The following is a 26,913-nucleotide window of genomic DNA, read 5'->3' as shown; positions in this document are numbered from 1 at the left end:
TCTTGGCCATTCCGGAACTGCTAATATAGTGGTGAGGTGATAGTAAATGGTGAACAAATAATTTCAATTGGTGATAACTGCTAAGGAAAAAGAAGAAAGCAGAGTGGGTGACAGAAGGGCTTTGAGGAGGTGGGGCTTCTCTGACTACATAGGGTGGTTTGAGAAGGTGGTTTAAAGAGTTGATATCAAGCTAGGAAGGCAGCCTGGTGAAGAACCGAGGAGGGACACCCAGATATCCTGGGTAGGGCTTGGCATGTCAGAAGAACAGGAGAGACCCCCAGTGTGAAGGGACCTTAGTGGGCAGGGGCAGGAGCATCAGGGGGACTGGCAGGGCTGGATCCTGTGGGGCTTATGGGCCAGCAGAAGGAATTTAGATTTTATTCTTAAGCAGTAAGGAGCCACTGGGGAGATCTCAGCACAGAAGTGACAGGGACTGATTTACCAGCACATAGTATCTATTAATCACACAGATTTCTAGAGACATTCCTTCCCCCACACCCACCAGTGTTCATGGTGACTCACCCGTCGTCTTTACTTCCTTTCTGGTGGGGTGGCTGGCTGGGCAGACTGCAGAACAGCTAGACAGCGGTCCAGCCTCTACATGTAGCCACCAGTAGACAGGACTCACAGCAGGACATGTGTAATGACACCACAAGGGCAAAGGCAGCCAGATCCTGAAAATGGGAAACTCCACAGGACAAGTGACTCCATTCCTTCCACAAGTAAATAACATGAAGGTAAAGGTGGAGGGGATGGGGTGGGGGCAACATTATAGAACAGAAGAGACTTTGCAAGTGTATCTGCCAAAGCAGAGTATGGATCTTGTTTGGATCCTGATTTGAACAAACCAACTCTAAAAGACACCTGAGAGAATGGGGAAAATGTAGTGCAGCTAGAGTGTTATGTGATTAAAGAATTCTTGTCAGTCTAGATGAGTATGATAAAAGTAGCATGGTTGTTTTTTTTAAAGGCTGTATCTGCTAGACAGAGTAGCTAAAGTACAGGTAAAATGACCTGATGTCTGGGATATGCTGTCTAAAAAAAACCAAGCATGTATGTGGATAGATGAGACAGGGATGGCAAATAGTTCATAGTTGTTGAGGCTAGTGGGTGGCTCATCATGCTTCTCTCTGCTGTATGTTTGAAAATGTCCATGATAAAAAGGTTTTTTAAATGAGTAAAACTGTCAAAAAAAAAAAAGTCATTCTCTGGGAACAGTAGCATCACTTCTCACCTTTGCTTTTTCCCCCTTTTCAGCATGGCAGGGGAGACACCCCTGCAGCCCGCCAACCATCATCCCCACCTGCTGCGTTCTGTGCCCTGCCAAGCCACTCAGGCTGGAGTCCCCAGGACAGCATCTGCCTCCTGAGGTTGTCCTGGTTCACCTGTCCACAGCGATGGTGGAGAACTGGATTCCACAGGCTCACAACCTTCCCGTCAGGTTTCCGGGGCCAGCATCCTTCCAACTGGGACTGGTGGTCCTAAACAATGGCTGAGGACCAGGGGACCCCATAGAGTTACTCCACAGCTTACAGAGGGGCCAGTAGCACGGGGACTATGACCACCTATAGGCCCATTCCCAATGATAGTGTGGACCTGGCCACCAGCTGTGGGGCCAGGGGGGCTGAGGTCCTCCCCGGGCCTCACACAGGGGACTACGCTCCCATGGGATTCTGGGTCCAGAACGGAGGCATGCCACAGCCTGTTGGTGAGAGCCCGGCCAGTGCCACCACCCGCCCCAGTCCCACCACCCCTGCAGTGCCCAAGATGGGCGTGCGTGCAAGAGTGGCCGACTGGCCACCCAAGCGGGAGGCTCTCAGGGAGCAGAACAACCCAAGCCCCTCACAGGACACAGATGGCATAAAGGCCCCAAGGGTGGCCCATTCCATGAGGAGCATACAGAACGGACAGCCCCCTGCCAGCATCCCAGCTTCCTCAGGGTCCAAAGCTTTCCACCGACTCTCCAGGAGAAGGTCCAAAGATGTGGAATTCCAAGATGGGTGGCCCCGGTCCCCCGGGAGAGCCTTCCTCCCCCTGCGGAACCGCAGCAGCAGCGAGATCACCCTCAGCGAGTGTGACGCCGAGGACATGGGGGAGCCCCGGGGCACCCGGCACATGGGGGCACTGCCCCTCTTCCGGGAGTATGGGAGCACGTCCTCCATTGATGTGCAGGGCGTGTCTGAGCAGAGTTTCTTTGACATTCTCAACGAGTTCCGCAGTGGGCAACCCGAGGCCCGGGGCTCCCAGAACCTCACTGAGCTCCTCCAGGCCGGCCCCGGCCCTCACCTCCCAGGCGGCTGCAGCGGAGCCATGGGGAACCCCCGCAGCGGGCAGCCCACGAAGGACAACCTTCTCTCGCTGCAGCCCCTGAAGGAGAAGGAGAAGGCCCGGAAGAAACCCGTGCGAGGCCCGGGCAGCGGGGACTCCGTGGATTCGTCCATCTTCCGGAAGCTGAGGAGCAGTAAAGCGGAGGGCGACGCGGGTCAGGCCCCGGGGGAGGCAGAGGAGGGGCGGGGTGCCGCGGAGGCCGGCCGGCCGTGGGTCTGCCAGAAGAGCTTCGCCCACTTTGACGTGCAGAGCATGTTGTTCGACCTCAACGAGGCGGCCGCCAACAGGGCGTCCACGGCCCAGCGGCGGAACACCACCACGGGCGCCTCGGCCGCCTCCGCCACGGCGTCCCTCCCAGCGCCGCGGACCCACGGCCTCGGGGGCCCGGACCCCGCCTTCACCAGCACGGAGGACTTGAACTGCAAGGAGAACCTGGAGCAGGACCTCGGCGATGACAACAGCAACGACCTGCTGCTCAGCTGCCCGCACTTCCGCAACGAGATTGGAGGCGAGTGCGAGCGCAACGTGGGCTTCTCCCGGGCCTCCGGGGGCGCCCCGGGCGGCGGCAGTGGTGGCGAGGGCCGCCTGCCGGAGCCCTCCCGGAGCGCCTACCGCACCAATGCCAGCATCTCCGTGCTGGAGGTGCCCAAGGAGCAGCAGAGAACACAGAGTCGCCCTCGGCAGTACAGCATCGAGCACGTGGACCTGGGCGCACGCTACTACCAGGACTACTTCGTGGGCAAAGGTGATGTGGCAGGCAGGCGGGTGGGTTGCAGCTTGGCCTGAGACTCCCACTGCTCATTCATTCCCTGTGGGCCTGGCCTGGCCTTGCCCAGGCATGAGGTGCGGCCAGAGAGTGCCTCGGGGAGAGGCCACGAGAATGCAGGGAGCCCAGCCTCGTCCAGCAGTCAGCCTGTCTGACGATGGCCGGCACTCCAGAGCCCTGAGCTGCAGGAGACGATAGATAGGCGTTTATTTAGCAGCTAGCTGTGTGCTCTGTTCACCCACATGCCAGGACTTTATAGAGGCTGGGCATAAGTAATGACCAGATTAAAACAAAAATCTTCCCAGCACTAAAATGGGGTAAGACAAGCAGTACAACTAGAAAGATACTCTGAAGGAATAGGAAGGAGGCCTGTGTTGGTAGGACAGAGTGACTGAGGGGGGCGAGGAGGGAGCCGAAGCAGAGAGGTGACCGGCAGGTCGTGTGAGACTTTGTGGGCCAAGGCGAGGACTCTCACTTGTACTCCGAGTGAGATGGAGCCACGGGAGGGTCTGGGCAGGAGAGGACCCTGATCTGCTCTGGGTGTTCATGGCCTCCTTCCGGGGAACAGACTGCAGGGGCAAGGGGAGCAGGAGGCCAGTGGCAGGGAGGCTGCTGCGTAGTCAGCAGGGAGATGATAGACACAGACTCTCTTTTCCTTCTGCAAGAATAGGGAATTTTTCTTTAAGAGGAAGAAGAGAAGAATAAATACTAGATAGGCAGCTAGTACTACTCCACAGCAACTAGTTAAAAAAAATTTTTTTAAAGCAGTGTCCTAATCAAACGTAACAGATGTCAAATAGGACCCAGAGGGCACTGTCTGGGGCTCCAGTGGGGGCATCAGACAGCCCTGAGTTTGGAGTGTCTGTTCCATACTTATTAGCTATGTGACACATTTCTCCCTTTGGACACTGTGTCATTGTGAGGAGCAGAGATGATTGTAACAGCATCATGGAAATTAAAAATAAAGGGATGAAAAAGTTTCAGACAGTTACTAATAGAGCAGGTGAGACAACATCAGTATCACACAAAACAGATTTCATGGGTAAAAGCATTTGTCAAAGGAATGAAAAGGACCCTTGCAGGTTGATTTTGCTTTTTAATTAGCCAAGAAACTTTTTAATAGTTGTGAACCTTTGTACACCTGGCAACCTGGTTGTAGGGGACTATAAATACAACACTGTTAAGGTTACAAGAGTCAGTGGAAGACGTTGATAGGTTCTCTCTTTGAAAGATCAGTAGCCAAACAGTAAGGCTGTAGAGGATTTGAAGGACCCAGTGAAAACCTGACTTTACATTTAAATATATTAATCTTATCCCTGACCAACAGAAAGTGTTATTTTGAATTCACACATAGAAATCCCCCTGTGGTAGGGATGAGAGAAGGTTGCACCTGGAAATGTTCATCTCATCTTGAGGTAGTAAGTCTGGATCATGGAAGGTTTTTTAAAGAGTATTTTCTTTCAAAAAATGATTTCTGTGTAGCCCAAGAAGCTTATAAATCAGTTCATCATTGGTCATGGTTTATTGAGTGCCTACTGTATGCCAAGACTGCAAGGCTGTGGGGAGGCATTGACAGAAAACCAAACCAAAGCCCTGCACCTGTTTCAGGAATGAGCTGATACCCGTGGGGTGCGGTATTTGTTCTGTTGTCTGACCAGCTGGAGAGGGTTTTTAACCCACTGCAGGCACTGGTCTGATTGCAGCTGTTAATTAATACACGTTATTTGGGCCTTAGATAAGCCTTTGATTCACCAGGAGCATGTCATGAGAGTAGGAACCATCAGTTAAAGACGCAGGGTGCTGGGGTGGGAGGGAGTTTCTGGCAGCAGGTAGGTGCTGACTTCGTGGACTTGAGTCGACAGACCACCAGTAGGAGATACTTGGGTTGGACATCAGGAAGAACTGTCTGCCTGGAAGGACTGTAGAACAGCAACATGTTTTAGAAAAAAGGGAGAGAGCTGTCATTCACGGAAGAGAACAGGAGACTTGCTCCATCACTCATTATAGGCATAGTCACCAGAAAGGGAGAAAGAGTGGTGGTGGTTAAGTTTCCTGGGTCCCTAGGTCTATAGTAACATGGACTCAGGGACTGGAGTCGTGGCCCCTTATCTGTGACAAACCTCATGCCCTGGGGACAGTAATAGCCAGCGCTTCTCTTGGCTTACTGTGTACCGAGACCTGTGCTCAATGCTCCATGTTTATTAATCTATTTAAAACTCAAAACCATGCTGAGAGGTGGGCCTCTCCTTACTGATTCCATTTTACTGATGAGAATGCTGTGGAGTGGCTTAGCCTGGGCCGTGCATCTCACCAGGGCCAGGGCCCAGATTTGAGCCTGGCAGGAGGCTATCTAGCCCAGGATCTTAAGCACTGCACGAGTCCTAATTGGCAGCTAACCCAGTGAACATTTGCAAGTCTAGGATAATCACAGTGAGGCTGGTTTTTACACCGTGCACTGCACCAAGCATTTTATATATTTGTACCTTTGCTTAATCCTCACATCGGCTGTGAGAACTCTAAGGAGTGTTAGGGCCCCTGTTTCTCAGATGAGGGAACTGAGGCACGGAAAAGTTCTGAGCTTGGGCAGAGCTGGAGCAGTATGGCGGGCTTACCCTGACAGTCTGTCCACTGAGCGTGGGCAGGTTTGTGTGAGCAGAGTCCCACAGGTTGCCCAAGAAGCTGCCCCAGCCCTCCTCTGGGCAGGCCTGCCATGGGATGTCACCCCTCCCTTCCAGAGAGCTGATTCTGAACTCATCTGTTCTTCTCTCTCAGAGCACGCCAATTACTTCGGCGTGGATGAAAAGTTGGGGCCGGTGGCTGTGAGCATCAAACGGGAAAAGCTGGAAGACCACAAGGACCATGGGCCTCAGTACCAGTACAGGATCATCTTCCGGACCCGTGAGGTGCGTCCCATCACTGTCGTTATTACTATATAAATAATAGCCACCCACATCTCTGAGCCTTTACTCTGTGCCAGGTTCTGTGGGCAAGTGCTTTCCCTGCTTCTTCTCATGTCAGCCTCCCAACAACCTCATGACAGCAAGCCCCAGGTTAGTCTCCCCAGGTCACGGAAGAGAAAACTGAGACTCAGAGAAAGTATATCACTGATAGGGGATCAAGGGATCAGTGGCCAGGCCAGGATTAGAATCCAGCGAGTCTGACTGCAGAGCGCAAGATTCTTATATTTGCAAGAGATTAACTCTGGTGTTAGCCTAAGAAATAAAGGGAGAGGTGTAGGACATTCTTTTAGGATCAGGGGGGTGTCTTGCTGAATGGAAAGAGAAATTAAGGCAGCCACCTCAGGCCAGGCAGGAATGGAGACTGTCCGCCACAGGCGCTGCTGTTGGTGCTGATCAGCCCAAGACCTCAGCATGTCTCTTTCAATTCTGAGTAGAGAGAATCCCATTTGTCCTGGCTTGGTCTCAGGATTAATGTCACCTGTGTCAAGGGAACAGCCACATCCTGCTTGGCTAGGACTCTAAACTGTGACAGAAATCTACTTCTCACTGGTTTAAGCCAGAAGTAGAATTCATTGTTCATGTACCCGCAAATCCCAGGGTAGGACTGGTTTCAGGCATAGCTGGATCCAGGCACTCCAGCGATATCACCAGAATGCTGCCTCCTTATCTGCTCCCTGCTGCTTTTTGCCTTGTGAATGTCATTATCTTCTACCACTGACAAGCCTTCTGCATGCCACAAAAAACTGGACACTGGCTGCTCAAATCGCCTACATCTTTATACCTTCTCCACGGGAAAGAGACTCTTACCTGGTAAATCTCTGGGAAGGGCTCTGACTGGCTCTGCTTGGAGCATAAGCCCACACCCTGGACCAGTCTCTGTCATTTGTAATGATAGAGTAAACTGGCCATATCTGGGACATTTGCTCTACCCTGAGTCTGGGGGCAGGGTGCAGTACTGTGATTGGCAGTTCCATTAGAGCTACCTGGAGAAGGCAGCAGGGTGGCTTCTTGGCAAAAAATGGGGTAGCTAGGCCAGCAAAAGTGATGGTGACTTTTCCAGAAAAGGGGCAGTCAACTGGGCAGCCTCCCAAAGGATCTCTCTAAGTCCTGCATTGCCCCCTTCCCCTTGAGCCTTTCCTTTGCCCAGACATGGGAACCCAGTGGGCTGCTGCTGCCAAAGACTTTGGGTGTAGGGCCAGCCAAGCCTGGACTTCACCCAGACTGGCAGGTGCTGCACCAGGGGCCCAGGCCCCAGCCCCTCACAAAGACTTGGCTGCTGAGGGGGCATCGATGACACAGAGGCTTTGTGGCAGCTGAGGGGAGGCAGCCCCAAAACCTTGTGCCCCAGACTACAGGTGGTCTCTAGCCCTTCTATCTCCCAGCAGAATGTAAGGTGACAGCTCACACTGCTTCAAATTGTTTTGTGATAGATGGGGAACTGCTGGGTGAAATGACAGTGACAGTGACAGTCAAATACTAATAAATAACAATTACGACAATTGCTCTTATATTGCTGATCTACTACCACTGCACCCTGCTCTTTATGTACTTTTATATATATTCACTGTTTCTGTGAATATTTAGGTGTGTGTGTATGAATATTTAGGTATATTCGTTACATCTGTATTCACTCAAATGTCATGACAGTTCTATGACAAAGGCACTGTTATCCTCATTTACAGATGACAAACCATGCACAGAGAGGTTAAGGGACTTGCCCAAAGCACCCTCCAGGAAGTGGCGGGGCACGGGGTCAGCCTGCACTCTGGCTCCCACGTGGCTGCCTCTGAGATTCTGCTAACTTGGCTCAAACTGCACACAGACCCATTCATGAGTTACAGACTCAACTTAGTGCCAGCATTTTTGTGTTGTTGGTTTTTTTCTTTAATGAAAATAGTATGTAGAATGAATTTTCAAGATGCATTGCGCATACTAGGCATCAGGAGACTTTGGTGCCAAGATGCTGGGTCAGGTATTATATTTTTGTTGTGGTTCCTATTTGGGAAGTTTGAAGCTGACTCAGTGCCATTCCTGGCTTGTGCCTGCTTCTTTCTGCTTTCTACCCCCAACACCCATAAATAGCCTCCAGTCCACCCTGGGCTGGGCACCAGGCTGTCAAACCTTAGGAGCCCAGGTCTGGGATTCACCTACTCCCCAGAGGTTCACTGAGGGCCACCACCTGCCAGCCTGTGCTAGGCACTGAGGGCAGTAGTAAATAAGGCAGCAAGGATGTTCATGGGGCTGCAATCTTGTGGGGGAGGCAGACAGTCCTCAGGCACCCCAAGTGAGTCATACAGTGTGGTACAAGATGACAAGGTGGAAAGTAAAGCAAGGAAGAGGGGTAAGAAGTGTGCGGGGTGGCTAGGTTTTTAGACAGCATGGCCAAGAGCAATCACTGGGAAGATAACATTTGAGTAATAACCTGCAGGAGGTGAGAGAAGGAGCCATGTGGGCTTCCAGGCAGAGGGAACAGCCAGTGCAAAGGTACTGGGGCAGGACAATTTCCACCATGGTGGAGGCATGGTATAAGTCCTAGTTAAGCCACTCAGCAGCTGCAAACCTTGGGCACATGAATTCTTCTCTCAGAGCCTCAGTTTCCCCTTCGGAATCCATCTCACAGGACTGTGGTGTGGGCCCAGTGAGACTGTACATAGAGAGTAAGCAGTTCTGGGCCTGGCAGTTGGGGAGAGCCCAGTGAAGTTAGCCGTTAGCACGGCTCTCCGTGTGTCCCCTTGCCACATCCCGGTCAGCCCAGTGAATTTTGGCCCTCTGTGAGACTCACAGCCCCAGGCAGCCCTTTTTCTACCTGAACACAGCACAGGTCACACCCAGACATGGCCCTGGCACACCCCTTGCAGAGCTCCCCTGTTGGGCACTCAGGCCTCAGGGCCTCGTCACCTAGGGCTGCAGGGAGAGACAGTGGCCTGTAGTGTTTGCCGTGCCCCTTCCCAAGGCCCTTCCTGTGTGGAGGCAGAGCAGAGGATCACAGCCCTAAGGCAGTAACAGCAGTGGGAACAGTAAGGGCTAACACTTAGTGTTTCATATGCATGAAGCCTTCTAATCCTCTCAGCAGTGCCATCATGTGGGCTCCTTAGTCTCATTCTGCAGGTGAGGGTGTTGAGGCCTAGGCTGATAATCACTTGTGAGGGCCCTCCCCGTGGCAGAGCCAGGACATACACCCAGGCCCATGCTCACCACACTGCCTGTCAGGTCGAGTTTGAATTCTGGCTCTGGGACAGACAGCCCTGAATTTGGTCCATCTCTGCCACTCACTAGTCATGTGACCTCGGGTGAATGGCTTTACTTCTGAGTGCCTCAGTTTCTTCATCAGTAAAATGGGCTTTTTGTTGCTTGTTCCCTGTCTTCCTGGAGCAGTGGGAAGGGTGGGAAGGTTCTCTTGGACTGGCACATATAAGAAGGTAGCACAGGGCTGCAGGGCAGCAGGTGCTCTGAGTGGCAGACATTGTGATGACCCCGCTCCGGAGGCCATCACTCTGAGGTCAGAGAGCCACACTGTGTTGAGTTCACAGAGTTCTGTGCTTCTGTTCACACACATATGCCTCAGGCTCTTGTAAACCAAGGTGTGGGGCCAGCGCGAGGGGCCCAGGCCTTCTTCCAAGCCAGCCGTCTGGCCTGCCCCAGATGGCCGCCCCCGGCCGCCAAGCAGACAGTCGAGTGGGCCCACATCTCCCGGCAGATGGGATGTGAGCGTTGGCAGGACCAAGCTTCCCACCGGGGTGGGAACAGACTTGAAGCTGGGCTTTGGCACCACATGCCTAAATGTCACCCCCCACCCCCGAGCCTGGACAGGATGAGCCCCAGGCCTGGGCTGCCCTGTCCTGAGCGCCTTGCTGGTGCTGTCTCTCCCAGGACACAGGAGTCCTCAGCCAGCCAGGGTCTATCTGTCCCACCAGGCCCAGTGGCTCCCTTTAGCCCCCAAACGTGAGTTTTAACAGGCCTTGGTTTGGCAGGGTTAGAGGTTTGGATTTTTATCTTCTTTTTTTCTTTAAAAAGTAGCAGTCTGTCCAGGTGAAGAGAATAAGGGAAGGAGAGAGAATTAGTGTTCCAGAGAAGGAAGAGATGTGCGCAAAGACACAGAACATAGAATGCAAGACAACTTCCAACAGGAAATTCGCAATGAGTCTCATGACTATCCTCATAGAGTGGCCAAATTTCCAGAAAACAGAAATCGAAACAGATGCAGAGATGTAAGCCCATATGATCACAGTCATGTTAAATTGCAAAATGCTGACAATGATTATATTAATGCCAGCTTAGTTGACATAGAAGAGGCACAAAGGAGTTACATCTTAACACAGGGTCCACTTCCTAATACAGGTTGTCATTTCTGGCTCATGGTGTGGCAACAAAAGACTAAAGCAGTTGTCATGCTAAACCGAATTGTGGAGAAAGAATCCGTTAAATGTGCACAGTACCGGCCAACAAAAGACGACCGAGAGATGCTGTTTAAAGAAACAGGATTCAGTGTGAAGTTCTTGTCCGAAGATGTGAAGTCATATTATACAGTACATCTTCTGCAATTAGGAAATATCAATAGTGGGGAGACCAGAACAATATCTCACTTTCATTATACTACCTGGCCAGATTTTGGAGTCCCTGAATTACCAGCTTCATTTCTCAATTTCTTATTTAAAGTGAGAGAATCTGGTTCCTTGAATCCTGAGCATGGGCCTGCAGTGATCCACTGTAGTGCAGGCATTGGGCGGTCAGGCACCTTTTCTCTAGTAGACACCTGTCTTGTTCTGATGGAAAAAGGAGATGATATTAACATTAAGCAACTGTTACTGAATTTGAGAAAATATCGAATGGGACTTATTCAGACACCAGATCAACTCAGATTTTCATATATGACTATAATAGAAGGAGCAAAATTTATAAGGGGAGATTCAAATATACAGAAACGATGGAAAGAACTTTCAAAGGAAGATTTGTGTCCTGCTTTTGATCATTCACCAACCAAAATAATGACTGAAAAATACAATGGGAATAGAATAGGCCTAGAAGAAGAAAAACTGACAGGTGACAGATATACAGGACTGTCCTCTAAAGTGCAGGATACAATGGAGGAGAACAGTGAGTGTTTTGCGGAAGTGTGTTCAAGAGGACAGAAAAGCTAACACGGCTCAGAAGGTGCAGCAGATGAAACAGAGACTAAATGAGACTGAACGAAAAAGAAAAAGTTTCCTTAATTTTAAAAAGGAAAACAAACAAACAAACAAAAATTTAAACTCAATATATCTTTGGAGGAAAATTCTCCTTACTGACATAGTCAGGCCAAGATTGACAGACACCTAAATATTTCATAACTTGAGAGTATTCTGCAGCTATAAATTTTGAACCATTGACGTGCAAAGCAAGACCTGAAGCCCACTCCGGAAACTAAAGTGAGGCTGATAAACCTGTAGATTGCCTCACATTTGTTTGTTTACAAAGTAAACCTTACATCCAGGGAACAAAGACTACCACCAGCAGAAGACTTTGCAGAACCCTCTAATTTGATGTATTCTTAAGTTTTTTAATGCATGTATGAAATGTAAAAGAAATAAATTAGGAGAGACTACTTTGTATTGTACTGTCATTCCTACTGTATTTTTATACTTTTTGGCAGCATTAAATATTTTTATTAAATAGAAAAAAAAAGTAGCAGTCACTCATTGTTAGAAATTTTAAGTACATAAGCTTGCAAAGTAGAAAACGGAGAGTCTCATATTCATTGAGAGAAGCAAGTGTAACAGTGCATTGATTAGGGCCTCAGTTGGGTTCAGGAGGTATCTGTGATTGTGTCTGTGTATAGAAATATTCTCCAAAGCATACTGTTAAGTAGAGACAAAGCAAACTGTAGCTTCCTATTTGTGGATTTGTACAAATATATTTGACATGTTTACACATAATAATGGCCAACATGCTTTGAGGATTCGCTGTATGCTAGAGACAGTGCTAAACACAGTACCTGGATTATCTTACTGAATCCTTAACAACCCTTTGAGGTAGGCACTATTATCCCCATTTTATAGATGAGGAAACAGGCGCAGAGAAATTAAGTGACTTCCCTAGATCACACAACTAGGAAAGAGGTAAAGTTGGGATTCGAACCCAGGTAGACTGACTCCTGAGTGATCACCCAGGAAAAGTTCTTTAAGGATGCATCCCCCGCCCCGCCAGTCCACACAGAGAAAGGCAGGGATGCATCTGAGCCAGTGCCAGTGGAGAGCCATTTGTGCAAATAGAAACCTCCTTGCTTATGTGGCCCTGAGGCCTTTTCCCAGCTCACTTGACAGGTTACCATCAGCAAGATGATGCCAGTGTAATTGGGGTGTCGTTGGGGTCAGGTCACTCAGGGACTCACAGGCTGAGTAGTGAGGGGTAGCTTTTATTCAGAGAAAGATGGGAAACTGTAAGCAAGTTCTGCACCAAGAAGAGACAGGCTCTAACTCAAGCTGCTGTGGGAAGAACGGACTGGGGTGGGGTGGTGGCAGGGGCGGGAGTAGGGAGCATGGGGTGGGGGTGGGGGTGGAGGCCGCTGTCTGTGCAGGGAGAACATGACAGTGGGCAAGACCAGGTGGACAATAGAGGTGACCACTCTTGTTGCAACCTACCAATGCCCTACCCACCACCCCTGCAGAGAAGGAAACTCTGGCAGCTTTTCAAGTAGTAACTTTTGGTCAGTTCTTCTGAGCCAAAACGTTCCTGTAAGCCTGCTGTGTCCAGTGTGGACAGGATGAGGGCCACACTGTCCCTTGACCCCAGCAGAGGGCGCTGCGGGGCAGTGTCAGCGGGATACAAAAACACTGATCCTGTCTGTGTGTGAAGTGACACTGAAGCCCCAATCCCAGGGCCACACAGACCGGGCAGGGCCAAGCATCCAACATCATTGCTTTTCTCGATCTGTTTCAAGACTACCCTACTTACGATGAGAGATAATTGTTTGTTTAATTACTGGGGCCAGAACTGGGAACTCCCAGCCACAAGATCATTCCATTCCTTCCACGCATGCCCCTTGTCCAGGTCCTGTTTGGCAAAGGTGGGCTATGTGCTTAGAGGCAATGTCATGACATGTTATTTTTGCTGCTTCCTGTGTCTGTTGACTTAGGGTGAGAATGTTTTTCCAGTTAACACTGGTCCTCCGTAGTGTTTAAATCAGAGCCCAAATGTATTTGGCGTTTGTAACCGTCCCCCAGGGGGGAGGGTTTTCCCTACCCTGACACAGAGCCTCTGCAGCGCCACCATGTCGTGGGGATGGGGCTGCTGCTGCGGCGTCTAGCCCAGGGAAGGTGACCTAGTGGCCAGCAGCCCATTGTGGGTAGAAGCTAAGCTGGTGTTGGTGGGGTGTAAACTGGTACAACCACTTGGAAAACTGTTTGGCAGCTCAGTAAAATTGAAGGTTAACATACCCTGTGACTTAGCAGTTTCTCTCGTAAGTATAAAGCCAAAAGAAAATGTGTTCATGGACACAAAAAGATGCTTCTCTGAATGTTCCTAACAGCACTAGCCACAGTTGTCAAACACGAGGAGCAGCTCCTGTGCTCGTGAACAATAGACCAGATTAAATCCATCCTGGGAAAAACGTCAGCCTCTTGCCGTACTGTGGTCGAATGTCATGTCCATAGCATTCAGAGAAGTAAGCCAGATACAAAAGAATTACAAACTGCATGAAGCTCAAAAACAGGCAGAAATAAATTATGGTGTTGGAGTCAGGATAGTGTTGCCTTTGGGGAGGAGGAAAGGGGCACCAAAGGGCTTCTCGGGGGCTGGAACTGTCTCTCTTGCTCTGGGGGTGACTACCTAGTTGTTTACTATGCTAATTCCTTTAGCTGTACTGACACATGTTGTGTACTTTTCTGTATGTGGATAATACTTTACAGTAAAAAAATTTACCAAAAAGAAAACTCATGAGCTTTGGAGAAGTCAGGCCCGGGCTGGAATCCTGGTTCAGCCACTCGGCTGTGGTAACATTGGAGAAAGCACCTAACCTCTCAGAGCTTCAGTTTTCTCATCTGTAAAATGAGGATAATTAAAACGCCCCTGAACAGACCTATACATACAATTTCATAATTGCTGTTATACCTGGAATACAGAGCCATGAAGGTACTTTCATAAATGTAACTTGTTATCAAGGTGTATCAGTTAGAAATGACTTTGTCTGCAAAGTAACAGAAACCCTGCCTAGCCATAGCTACAGCAAATAGGGCATTATTTTATGACCTATTAATTTCCTCATGATCCTAAGAGGCTTGCCACAAATCCAGACATCTTATCCTCATACCAGTGTCCTTAGCAAGAAGAAATGGGCAAGTGGAAAGGTGCTTCCCCTTTACCAGGAAGGAAAATCTGCCCGGGAAGTCCTCCCCAAGCCGAATTCCCCTCATAGTCCATGCCTGGCACTAGTCATGTGGCCAGCACAGGAAAAACCTGGAAAGCCGCGTCTGGGAAAGGCAGGCTGAGATGGCCCAGAATGGCTTGACTAAAGGTTTTCAACCTCAGCTACCCATCAGAATCACCCAGGTGGTTTTAAAACTGTACATGTGTGTGTATAAGTAAACACATGTATATTTCTATGTGCATACATGCCTGGGCCCCACCACAGACCAACCATATCATTATGGTAATATGTTTACATAAAATATTAACTGTCATAATGACAGAGTGTTCATTTGCATGCTCACACCTCGTGGAGCCTGTTTAATTCATTGTACTTCTTACTACGTGGCATAATCCATCTCCCCACTCAGCAGTCAGCTCCATGAGGGCAAAGTCTATATTTTGTACCTGCACTCAGAACAGGGTTGGAGCTTCAAGGGCTCTCAGACAATATTTGTTGACTAAACAAAAATCCCCTCCATCCATCGTCTCATTGCTCATGCATTTAGTCTTCCCACACTCCTTTGGGGTTATGGTACTGTTACTGAACCCACTTCACAAAAGAGGAAGCCAAAGCTCAGAGATCCAAAGTCACTGGATCAAGATCTCATAGCCAGGAGCCAGCAAATTCAAGTCCTGGCCCAGACCTAAACCTTTCTGGCCCTAGAGCCCAAGCTTCCAACCATCACACATGTGCTTTGAGAACAGGACACCCTCATATGCCCTAATCCTTTCCTGGATCCCGAGAGCCTGCTAACCTTCCCTTCTGTCCCGAACAGCTCATAACCCTGCGGGGCTCCATCCTGGAGGACGCCACCCCCACAGCCACAAAGCATGGGACTGGGCGAGGCCTCCCCCTGAAGGATGCCCTAGAGTACGTCATCCCCGAGCTCAACATCCACTGCCTGCGGCTGGCTCTCAACACTGCCAAGGTGACGGAGCAGCTCCTGAAGCTCGACGAGCAAGGGGTGAGCTGGGACCACAGTGGGGGGGCCCTGGGGCAACCCTGCTCCTGGTACCTCCTCCCTTTCTGCCTTGCTCACTTTTTTTTCAGTGAACAGAAACCCATGTAAGTTAATGTAAAAGGAAGGATCTATTATCAAATTCTGTGGTGCTAAGAGCAGGCATGTGACTTGGTCTCGAGAGAAATGGTCTAAGGATGAGATAGCCACCAGATTCCTGTATGTGTTCCCTCCCCGCTCTCCAGGTTGGCTCCCTCTGCTTCTCTGTCCCTCCTACAGCTCCCAGAGCCACTGTTAGAATTACAGCCACATGCAGACCCCAGTGAGCTGGCTCTCTGTCCCAGGAGGTCAGGTGTCTGTCCATGGTCCAGTCCCCAGTCGCCAGGGAACCCAGGGATACAGAATCTTAGCCAGTTCCACCACACCTGCAGTGGGGAGTCAGCCAAGGCAACAGTCTCTTCCCCTGGGGAGTGGCCTTGCCCTCTGCAGAAAGAATAGAATGGGCAGCGTGGGTCTTGTTGTGCCTCTCTGGAACGGGAGGGAGGCAGAGGGACAGCCAGCGCCTGGTCCCACACTTTTTTCCTTCCTCTCTGGCTGTGGCACTAAATTCCTGTGTGACCCCAGCAGCTCCCTGCCTGAGAGAGCCCGCTCTGTTCCATCCCCTCTAACATCTCTGCCTGGCCTGCCTGCATAAAGCCGCTCTTGCCTCTGCAGCTCTGCCGGAAACACAAAGTGGGCGTCCTTTACTGTAAGGCTGGCCAGAGCTCGGAGGAGGAGATGTACAACAACGAGGAGGCCGGCCCTGCCTTTGAGGAGTTCCTCTCCCTGATCGGCGAGAAGGTCTGCCTGAAGGGCTTCACCAAGTACGCTGCCCAGCTGGATGTCAAGAGTAAGTGGGGAGCCAGATCGTGGGGAGCCTCCACCGCACACATGTCCAAAAGTCAGAAGGCCCGGTAATGCCACAGCAAGGACTCAGGGCAGCAGGAGCGCTCACACTGTTGGCAGGGGTGCAGTAGTGCAACCACTTTGGAAAAGAGCGGGCCATGTTCTCATAAAGTTTGAAGGTACACCTACTCTGTGAGTCAGCAGTTGCACTAACTAGTTCTCCTAGGCATGAGAACTCATGCATGTGCATGCCGGGAGATGTCCCAGATGTGCATGACTGCAGACGCCCCATGGTGCCCAGTGTGCCCCAGCAGAATTGGAGTCTGTCCACTCAGCAGAGTGCTGTGAGGCAGTGACAGCGACCAACTGGAACCGCGGGCATCAGCCTGGATGAGGGCCACATACTTGATGTTGAGTGTGTAAGGTGGGTCTCAGAGGAGCAGGTGCCAAATGATGCCTTTTACACAACAGTCATTTTAAAAGCACACTCAGTAATGTATTGTTCAGGGATTTGTTACACGGTAAAACTCTGAAAAACAACAAAGCAATGGTAGACACGATACCCAGGGTATGGCTGCCTTTCCAGGGAGAGGGTGGCTGTAACTAGAAAATGACCCTCGCATCAGAGTGTTGGGGGTGGTCTAGTTCATAAGGCAGGAGGTACGTATAACATATTCATTGTGGCAGTCCCTGTACACACATATGCATATATGTGTGGGAATAGATAACACGAATCAGGTGTGGGATTGAAATGTTCCACAAGGAGTAGTTGTGGGGGATGGACAGGTGGTGTGGTGAACGGGTGGCACGGCTGCCTGGGCAGAGGACTGACTGCCCATTGTCTTTGGAGCTGGGTGTCGTTGGCTGAGTGGCTCAGTGACTCCGGTTAAGTCAGAAAGCCCCAGATGGGGCCCTGGCTTGGTCACTCTCTCTTTGCCTTGCCTTGCTGGTCCTATTCTCTCATTTGGAAGATGGAGGCCCAGATGAGGAGACCAAGCTTAGAGAGATGAATAAAGCGTCAGGCAGTGGCCTGTGGCTGTCGTTGTCATCACCATCGCCGCCTCTACTGAAGGAGGCAGGAGGAGGAGTGAGCAGCCTGTTGTCCCGTTGCCAGCTTTGTGGTCTTTGGTGGCTTTGTCTCTCGGTCTCATTTTCCTCTTCTGTAAAGTGAGGGTAACGATGCTCTTACCTCAGGAGCATGGCACTGACCCTCCCTTCCCCTACTGAGCCCTCCCTGTGCTGGGCACTAATCTGGCCCACCTCCCCGCTCTCCATGGTGCTGATGGGGCATACACCTGGCACACAGGAAGCCCACTGCTAGTGTGGGCATTGGCGCTGTAGTTCTGTTGGTGGTGGTGTTCCCTTCACCACTAATGGGACAGTACACTCAGGAAAAAGATAGAAGACTTATCCCCAGATGCCTGTGCCTGTGGCTCAGTGCCCTCCACAAAGTGGTGGCTATAATCTTGCCCCCTCACTGGGTTGCTTGAGAATCAGATGCCCAGCACAGTGCCTTTCAGAGAATAAGCACTCAGGTGAGTATCAGCTGCTGCCATGTGGCTTCTGTGCCAGGCGGATATCTCAGAAAACCCAGGGAGCACAGTGCTTCTGGTCCGTCTCCCCAGCTAGCAGACAGGGTTGCCCTGGGATCACAGCCACCTGCCTGGAGGTCACCTGACTCCAGGCTAGGCTTGACACTGGCCCACTGTGGCTTCAGTGACCTCACCTGTCCCACCTGCTCTCCTAGAACGTTTAAGACTAGTCCCAGAAGAACAGGGAGTCCTCTGTTTTTAGCACTGTTCCCCAGGATCTTCAAGTAAATAAAGCTGATGGACCTAAATGCCCAAAAAGGCCAAATAGTGGGTTCCAGGGGTGAATGCAATACCCTCCAGGCAAGAGCAACAGCACATGCAAAGGCCCTGAGGTCTAAAAACTGTTGTCCACGGAATTAACATGGAAAATGAAGTGAGGGAGGCAAGCAGGAGCCCCACCATGCAGGGCCTTTAGGGCTAAAGATTGGGGATTTGGGTCTGTTTTCCATGGGAATGTGAAACCCTTAGAAGGCAGCACTGGATACTTTTAAGAAAACACTTGGGAGTCAGACAGCCTGAGTTTCAGTCCAGACTCTACCACCCACTGCAGTGTGACCTTGGGCAAGTCACTCCCGCTCTGTGACTCAGTTTCCCCCTCTGACACATGGAATTAGTAATCAGGTGGTATTCTCCCTGGTCATAAGCCCCCATTGTTAGAGGTAACCAATATCCTAAGTCTCATGATTATCATTTCCTTCTTTCTTCCATAGTTTTGCTACCTACCTATGCATCTCTAATTAATTTGTTTTGCCTATTTCTGAACATAATGTGAATGGAATCATACAGTATGTGTTCCTTTGTGTCTTTCATTCAACGTTATATTTGTGGGATTCACCCATGTGGTAGCTGTGATTCATTCCTTTCCCACAGTTATGAATATACAATTTGTTTTCCATTCTTCTGACTGACATTTGAAGATATGTATACCCATGTCCCAGGGCACGTGTGTACGATTTCTCTAGGCTGTGATCCCAGAAGTGCCAGCTCATCAGTTAAGCCTGTCTTCAGGTGCAGTAGATACTGCTAAAAAGCTTTCCAAAGCAGTAGTACTGCTTTACATCAGACCAGCCACATAAAGGGTTCCAGTTGCTCCGCATCTTCACCAACCCTTGGTACTGTCAGACTTTTAAAATGTTACCAATGTGGAGGGTGTAGAATGTAAGGTTTCCTCATTATCTAGATTTTTTTTCATTTTAAAGAGTGGAGTTAAGTGAAAACATCAAGTTAAAAACTAACACAGATGGTACGTGGGATATGGCAAGAGCCCAGAGGTGTTGGAAGTGTGGTGCTAACTGGTGTTTCTGTTTCAGCTGACTCCACGGGAACCCACTCCCTCTACACGACGTACCAGGACTACGAGATCATGTTCCATGTCTCCACCCTGCTACCCTATACTCCCAACAACAGGCAGCAGGTCAGTGGGGCCCAGGGTGGGAGCCCCAAATGATTGCCAGTCGCTGCCCAGCTGAGCCCCAGGACACTCCTCCTGCCTGGGGCTGTTAGCCTGCTGTGTGCCCAGTGCTGGCTGTCCTGGCACTGTTCTGGGCAGGAGACAGGAGGCTGTTGGCTATGGAGACTCTGTGCACCTCAGTCATGTCTCCTGAAGAATGGAGACTAGATCAGGTGGTGTTTGATGTCAGTGTGTTCCTCCCTGCATCTTACTACCCTGGCTACTCTGCTTACCTTACTACCCCAACTCCTGTCGGAGTCTCCTGAGTCATCAGGAGTCCTGGGAGAAAAAAAAGAAGTGACTCATCAGCATTATTTCAACTGCAAGTAACAGAAAGGCAAACCAAACTGGCATCAGCAAGAACTGAGATTGACAAGGTTAATCCTCTCTCAAGCCTTGGGAGTACTGGCTTTAGGTACGGTTGGATCCAGGCGCTCAAACAATATTAGGAATCTTCTCCATTTCTCACCTGCTTTTCTTCCTAGTGGCCTTTGTCACAGGTCTTCCCAAGGGCTGGCAAAGATCTCCCCTCAGCTCACATCCCACCAGCACAGCCATCCTAGGGGAAGAGCGCTGTGCCTCCCAGGTGTCCCAGAAATGTTTCAGGGCTGAGTCTCATTGAACCATTCACTTGCCGGTCCCTGGGTCTGGGGTGGGGATAGAACTGGCTCCAGCTGGCCAGGCCTGCAGCACATGCCTACCCCTAAGGAGGTGAGTGGGGTCAGCTTAACTTGAAATATAGACGGAGATCAGGGAGGTGCTTTCCCAAGGGTTGGAAACAGCTGCCAGAAGAATGAAGAGGTGCTGGGTGGGCAGTAGCATCTGACACCTGCTGCCAGGGGGCTTCTTTCCTGGACACAGCATGCGGACTGGGCCCGGGAACAGCTTCTCCTGGTTTCCGATGAGCAGAAACCTCTCAGACTTTCAATAGTTTAAGACATGTATTTTTTTGCATTGTAAATTTTGTTAGTGAGTTATGAGGTTAACCTGACAGCAGGCAGTAAGAGCATCGGTCTCAGAGTTTTTCTTACTTTGCCAGTCCTAGCTGTGTGATCTCGCCTCTCTGATCCTCAGGGCCCTTCTCTGTAAAATGGGCAGAAGAGAGCACCTGCATCTTGGGGTCACTGGGGACGGTCCCTGCACTGATGCGTGAGAGCAGAGCACAGGCAGGCCGACACACAGAGGGGAGCAGGAAGCAGTAGCTGTTCCTGGGGACTGGGGAGGCATGGTGGGAAAAGCTTGGGCTGTGGGTTCAAGCAGAAGTGGGCTTGAATCCTGGCTCTTTCCCTCCGTGCCTGTGAGATGCAAACGAGTCATTTGGCCGCGGTGAGCCTCCGTGTTCCTTCTCATCGGTAAAAGCAGGTAGGAGGAGCTCACACCTTGGCTTCTTGTGAAGATTATATGAGGTCGCCAACGTAAGGTGTGTATGTAGAATAATTTATACAGGGCTGGCCACAGTGAGTTCTTCATCTAACTCTAATCCAGCTTAAGACACAGAAAGAATTAACAAGTCGCTAGGATGAGTTGTGCTGCTAAGTGTGTCTGGATGTCACACTCAGGGCCACCTCATTAGAGCTACATGTGGCTCCTATCTGTGGACCTCATGTTACCAAAGTGAATTCCTAAGTTATACGAAGGCTAAACTTGTACAAATGCAAACAAGTAAACGCTATGACTACATCATCACTTGCAAAGTTAACCTAGTCTTCCTCAGAGGCTGTGACAAGCAGAGGCGAGAGGACAGGCCTCCTGCAGGTCAATCTGAAGCCACAGCTGCCCCAGTCTCGGTCTCTGGTCTGACTGCCATGGTCCATGAATGTGACCTTGAGCAAGTCGTAGCCCAGCAGCTCATGCTCTCCTCCAGTAGATGTTTATCGAGTGCCTACTGTGTGCCAGGCACTGCTCTCAGCCCCATTCTCATGGAGTGGGCACATTAGTGGAAAAGACCAGAAACAAAAGGGGGGTGGGGAGAAGCTGCTGTGTGCTAAGTGTCTGCAAATGAGAAGTGATGAGGTTAGAAATGCAGAAATAGGGGATGTTGAAGAGGTGAGATGGTAGATAAGACAGCCATCAAAGGGCTCTGTGGGAGGGCGATACTTCAGCAAAGACCTGGGGGAGTAGCCAATGGGGATCTGCGGGAAGAATGTTCCAGAGGCCTGGAGGAAATGTTTCTGGCGTGTTTGAGGAGCAGCAGGAGGCTGATGTGGCTGGAGATGTCAGACAGGGGAGGGTGGCAAGTTGGGGTCCCAGGGCCATCTGGGACTTTGTCCTTAACCCTGAGTGAGATGGAGCCACAGGAGGGCTCTGAGCAGGGAGAGATAGGGTCTGAACCCAGTGTCCACGGCTCCCTGGGCTGCATGTGGGGCCAGGCTGACACAGGTGGGAGCAAGGGGACAGTGCGGAGGCCGCTGTGATTGTCCCGGCAAGATCCTCAAGCTGACCACTGACACTTTCCCCTCCCCACTCTGTTTCCCGTTGACCAGCTACTGAGGAAGAGGCACATAGGAAACGACATTGTGACCATCATCTTCCAGGAGCCGGGGGCACTGCCTTTCACCCCCAGGAACATCCGCTCACACTTCCAGCATGTCTTCATCATTGTCCGAGCCCACAACCCCTGCACTGATAGCGTCTGCTACAGGTACAACCCCCACGTGGCTCCAGGGGCCACCCTGGGGATCGCCCACCCCCGACAGGCACTCACACGTGCTGTTTCCGTGCACAGGGAGAGAGCTGGGGCACACAGCCAGCCCGGTGGCTGCCTCCTGTGTTGCTTGTGTGCACTTCAGTAGGGAGCTCCATCCACAGGTGCCCATACCTTCTAAGAGGGTGAGTCTTAGAGAGGGGCATATCGCCCCAGTTTTGATAAGGACACCATTAGGAGTTTGTGCTTGCTTGGAATCTTTTGTTTGCAAGTGATAGAAAACCCTCCTCAATCTGGCTCAAGACAACAAGGCAGTTGTATTTATTGGCTCTCAAAGTGATAGGTCCAGGCATAGCTGGATCTACCCTGCTTTCCTGGACATTGCTTCATTTGCTTGCAGCTCTGAGCTCAACATCCTCTCAGCTGCAAACCCAGCAAAGAGAACTTTCCTTTTCCAGGAAAAGCAGCTCCAGAATCAAGGCTTCTTTTTGAGCTCCAGAATTGAACTCAGAACTGAGGCTGGGGATTGGGCACCCACTTAGAGCAAAACCACTGGCCACATGTGGGCAGCAGGCTTGTGGACTGAGAGGCACAGTAGTGATGGCCCAAAGGAATTGGAAGATGGGGGAATGGAGATGGCAGGGCAGGCAGGGACCCCCTTGGGAAATAGAACTGAGGATTTTAGTTCACAGGCCTCAGACCCACTCTGTATACACCCCAAACACCAGTTCTCACCCAGGAGTGACTATCCCCAGAGGCCAAATGGAAAGTTCTGTGAACATGGGGTGGAGATAGAGCTGTGGTCCTTGAAAACCGGCTGATCGTAACCTAGGTCCAGGCCAAGGTCAGCCCTTGTTCTGGGCAGCACCACAGACTCTGGGCCATGGGCAAGGGAGGGTTATTTTCTAAATGGTTTGATTTTTTTTTCAAAATGGTTCTAAATTCAAAAAATACAAAAAGTAAAATAAAGTAAAAAAAGATGAAAGTCTCCCTCCCACCCCTGACCTCTCACCACCCAGTTGGCCTCACAAAGGCAGTTTCCTGTGCATCCTGATATTTTATGTACATACAGGCAAATACTTGTAAATTTTCCTTTACCACCTTTTTAATACAAATGGTAGCATATCACACACACTGTTCTGCATCCTGTAATTTTTCACTCAGCATTACTTGAGATCTTTCCAAACCTTTTTCATTCTTTGTGGCTGTATATAATACTCCATCGTGGTGATGCATCAGAATCTTTCTCCCCTATCAGTGGGCATTTGGGGTGTTTCCTGCCACCTGCTATTACAGTCCAATCCATCCTGAATGAATAACCTTATTTATTATACTCTCATTGTGCATATGTCTAAGTATATACCTGAGATAGACAAATTTCCTAAAAATAGAGTTACTGGGTTAAAGGGTGTGTGCACTGGTGGTCCTAGTGGAAGTGCCAGTATCTGCCAGTTTCTTCTCTTGGTGAGGCTTATGTGAGGAGGTGGGGGTTCCCGTGTGCAGGGTTTGCCGTCAAGAACTACTGCCCTGCTGGGAGCCAGCACACAGCGGGCAGGAGCTCCATGTGACACCAGGCCTGAAGCTCCACCTCCTCCCGTACCTGTTTGTTCCATGGACATTCAGCAAGTACCTGCACCTCCAGACTTTGTGTAGGGTCTGAGGCCACTCAGATGATGTCCCAAGTTCCTCAGCAGCTGCAAAGAAGCCCCCTGAGGGAAGATGGCATTGTTCTCACACCCCCCCAGGGGAGGCAGCCCTCTCACAGCAGGGTCCTGGGCTGGGTGGGCCCTGCTCCCCTCCCCACACTCCTACCTGGACTACCCAGGAACCTGTGGCAGACCTCCCAACTTTCCAGACTAGCCTTTGCACCGTCTCCAGGATTATTTCTTTCTCCCGATGCACAAACCCTTCTTGTTCTTTCACAATTTAATGTAAAATATTTTTATTACGCAATATTTTAAATATTCCGAAAAGTACAGAAAATAATATGACACACATGTGCTTACCACCAGATTTAACAGATGTTCACATTTTGCCATATCTGCTTCAGCTCTCTTTCCTTTATTTTTAAAGATAGGAAATGTGAGAGAGACAACCAAAGCTGCCCCCTCCTGGGCCCTTCTCCCCCTTCCCCACGGGCCGCCGCTCTCTGAACAGACCTTAGTGTCCCCACTGTGTCCCCAGACACGTTTCTTGCTAGCACTTATCACACTGTAAAAACGACTGCCTGCTGTGGCTCCTGCCTTGCTTAAAGGTAGCCTCATGCCTCATGTCATACTCACTGCTGTGTATCTGCCTTGGCGCAATGCTTGCCGTATCGTAGGCCCCACAGATACTTTGGCTGGCTAGACAGATGCCTGGCCCAAACATTGTAGGCCCTGAGAAAATAACTGTGAGTATTCTGGAAGTACTGAGATACAGTGACCGAGGGGCCCGGTGGTCACAGCATCTCCTGGTCATGTAACAAGTTGCCTTTATTTCAAGTGTGCTGTTTCTGAAAGGCACACCGTCATCCCTGCAGCCTGGGGGGAAGAGAGGGACCAGATATTCTGTTGTCCAGAAACCCTTGGCAGCTTGCAAACTCGTGACTCTTAAAACTATGAATCAGGACTATGGGAAAAGTCAAAATCTGTCACTATGAACACCCAAGTGCTGCTGAACGAAGAACTTGCAAAGCTATTCATGTCCGTAAAGCAAAATCTTAACGCACTGCTAGAGTAGAAAGACTGGCCAGGCCATCTCGTCCATCCCCCTGTCAGTGGGCAAGGCCATGCCCACAAGTTTTCTCACATAAGAAAACCTGCCTGGTTTGCTGGCCTTTGAAGAACCTCTCCTCTGGGAAATATTTTTTTTGGGGTCAAACCTACACCCTCTGTACAGTAGTAGAAATCTCTTTCTTTGTTCAAGTTTAAATCATTCCTTGAATCAATATGGCACACCTGTGCCGGTGTTGGGGGATCAGCCCAGCCCAGGGTGGCCCCTGCCCATGTGGCACTCCTGGGACAGTGGAAGTGGAGAGCGGGGAGTCTGGCCTGGTCACCCAGGCCATGCAGGAGCCCCCTCGATGGCTTCCTATGCATGCTGTGGTCCCTCCCAGCCCTTTCCTCATGGGGCAGCCACAGTGATCTCTGCAGATCGCCAGTCTGGTTGTCTCTTAGCTACCAGCTGCAAACATCAGGGACCTGCAGGAAGCAGATGTCCCCTCAGGGTCTTAACTGAAGGGACTAATGAACAGACTGCTGACAGGTATGTCTAGGGGAAGGGCACCAACACAGGAAAGTGAGGCGTCTGGGCACAGGGCAGCTGGGAGCCGTTACCCCAGCCCCTGGGCTTGAGGAGGTCAGGGGAGGATGGGGGAAGTGTCTGGAAGCCAGGGAGAGCTGTGGCTCTGGGAGAGGGGCCACTGAACAGCAGCTGTGGCTATGGGTAAGGACCAAGAACTATGGCCACCCAGGGCAGCAGGGAGGCAAGGAAAGAGGCATAATCCAGCCTCTCCCTCCTCTCACCTTCCCATCACCTGTCACTGCTTCCTGTTGGCCAAACTCACCTGAGTGAAGGTGGCATATCCCATAGAGACCCTGCCTTTCAGGGCACTGCCAGGCAGAGAATGGCAGAGACGAACTGGGGGCCAGAGGGTGACCAGCCAGCCCAGGCAGTGAAATGGCTGCTTGCTGTCGTGGTCAGGATGGAAAGTGACCTTCCCAGCCTCCTGCTTTCCCGTCTGGGCTCAGACCACCCAGGCCTGGTCTCACCCTGTGTGTGCTCTCTGCCAGCTGGGCCTTGCATGTGCCATACCCACTGCCTGCAGCACCTACCCCTCGGCTCTTCCTGTGGCTCCTACGCAGCCTCAGAGCCCAACTTAATTGTCACTTCCTCAGAGAGGCTGCCCTGGAGCCCCCCATCCGAATCGGGTCCTTCTATTGTGTCTTGCCCCATTCGCCTTCCTTGTCTTTATGAGTTAATTTGTAAGTGCGTTTAGCATGTCTCTCCTTCCAGATTGGAAACTCGGGAGGGCAGGGAGCACTTTATCCCCAGTGCCTGAGCAAGGGCATCCCAGAAATACTTGTCAAACACATGCAGGAATGTCGCACTGTCCCCCCTTGGCAAGCTGCAGATTGGGAGTCAAATACCTGAACAAGCTTTACGTTGTGTTTGGGTTTCATGGAATATGTGTTGATCAAGATTCTCATTATTCAAAATATTATCCTGCAGTAGGAAGAGAAACAGTAGGAGGTTTCTCTTACCGCCGTACTCGGAAGTTGAGAGGTTTTTATGGAGCATGAATACAGTTCTCTTTAAGAAAAGCTTAGTGAGCTTACTGCTCACTCATTTACAGCAACCCATACTGTTTTTTAGTCGCATTATGTAAACAGCATAACTAATGGCATCTCTGCAGCCTCTTTAAACATCTTTCTGTAAGTCCTCTTCCGCGCCCCTGGGTGATCATTCTGAGGTGTTGTACCCTTTCTGCCTGATTTTAGAAATCATTTGCCCTGCAGCCACTGAGTGTTACCTCAATTTGGTTATTAGAAGGTCACATCCAAGATAGTCATCAAATCTCAGAATCTGCCTTATCAGCAAAATCTCTCCCACCTCCAGCTCAGGGCTCTCTCTCCTGGAAGCCTCAGTGAATGCAGAGCCCACCCGCCTCTCCTCTGTCTCTCACCTTGCCCTTCTCCTCCCCTATCCTGCTAACTGCCCGTTTCTGACCTGTACAGGGTTGCAGCACAATGAGGAAACGGGAGGCAGGGAGGTGTTGCTGGGACTGTGACGGCAGCTGGCTGCAAGCCCCGGGCTCTTCAGGGGCTCCCTGCCTGGTCTCTAGGTCCCCCGGGCAGGAGGCCCACCCCAGGCTCCTCCCTGTTGCCCGGGGTACGGCAGAGAGGATGAGGCTCCCCGCCTGCTTTCTCCAAAGGCTTTCCCCCCAGGAGTTTGCAGAGTGGGTGA

General features: G+C 50.7%; 1 protein-coding gene and 1 pseudogene across 5 annotated transcripts in view; both read left to right on the top strand.

The window, feature by feature from the left end:
- Window positions 1-26,913, top strand: part of SIPA1L3 (signal induced proliferation associated 1 like 3) — a 228,079-nt gene that overhangs the window by 130,678 nt on the left and 70,488 nt on the right. For all 5 annotated transcript variants that reach the window (XR_012126722.1, XM_017650818.3, XM_073226115.1 and 2 more), the window contains 6 exons: window positions 1,258-3,073; window positions 5,867-5,997; window positions 15,213-15,401; window positions 16,110-16,284; window positions 19,183-19,286; window positions 21,806-21,963. Coding sequence is in view for 4 of the 5 variants with exons in the window: in XM_017650818.3 (XP_017506307.3) it covers window positions 1,558-3,073; window positions 5,867-5,997; window positions 15,213-15,401; window positions 16,110-16,284; window positions 19,183-19,286; window positions 21,806-21,963 (2,273 nt within the window). In the remaining variant the exon portion in view is untranslated. The remainder of the gene's footprint in view (window positions 1-1,257; window positions 3,074-5,866; window positions 5,998-15,212; window positions 15,402-16,109; window positions 16,285-19,182; window positions 19,287-21,805; window positions 21,964-26,913) is intronic.
- Window positions 7,557-11,330, top strand: LOC118972990 (tyrosine-protein phosphatase non-receptor type 2 pseudogene; annotated as a pseudogene).

This window comes from Manis javanica, chromosome 17 (assembly GCF_040802235.1).
Source record: "Manis javanica isolate MJ-LG chromosome 17, MJ_LKY, whole genome shotgun sequence".
Taxonomy (NCBI): Eukaryota; Metazoa; Chordata; class Mammalia; order Pholidota; family Manidae; genus Manis; species Manis javanica.
This window is presented reverse-complemented; position numbering and strand designations above follow the sequence as displayed.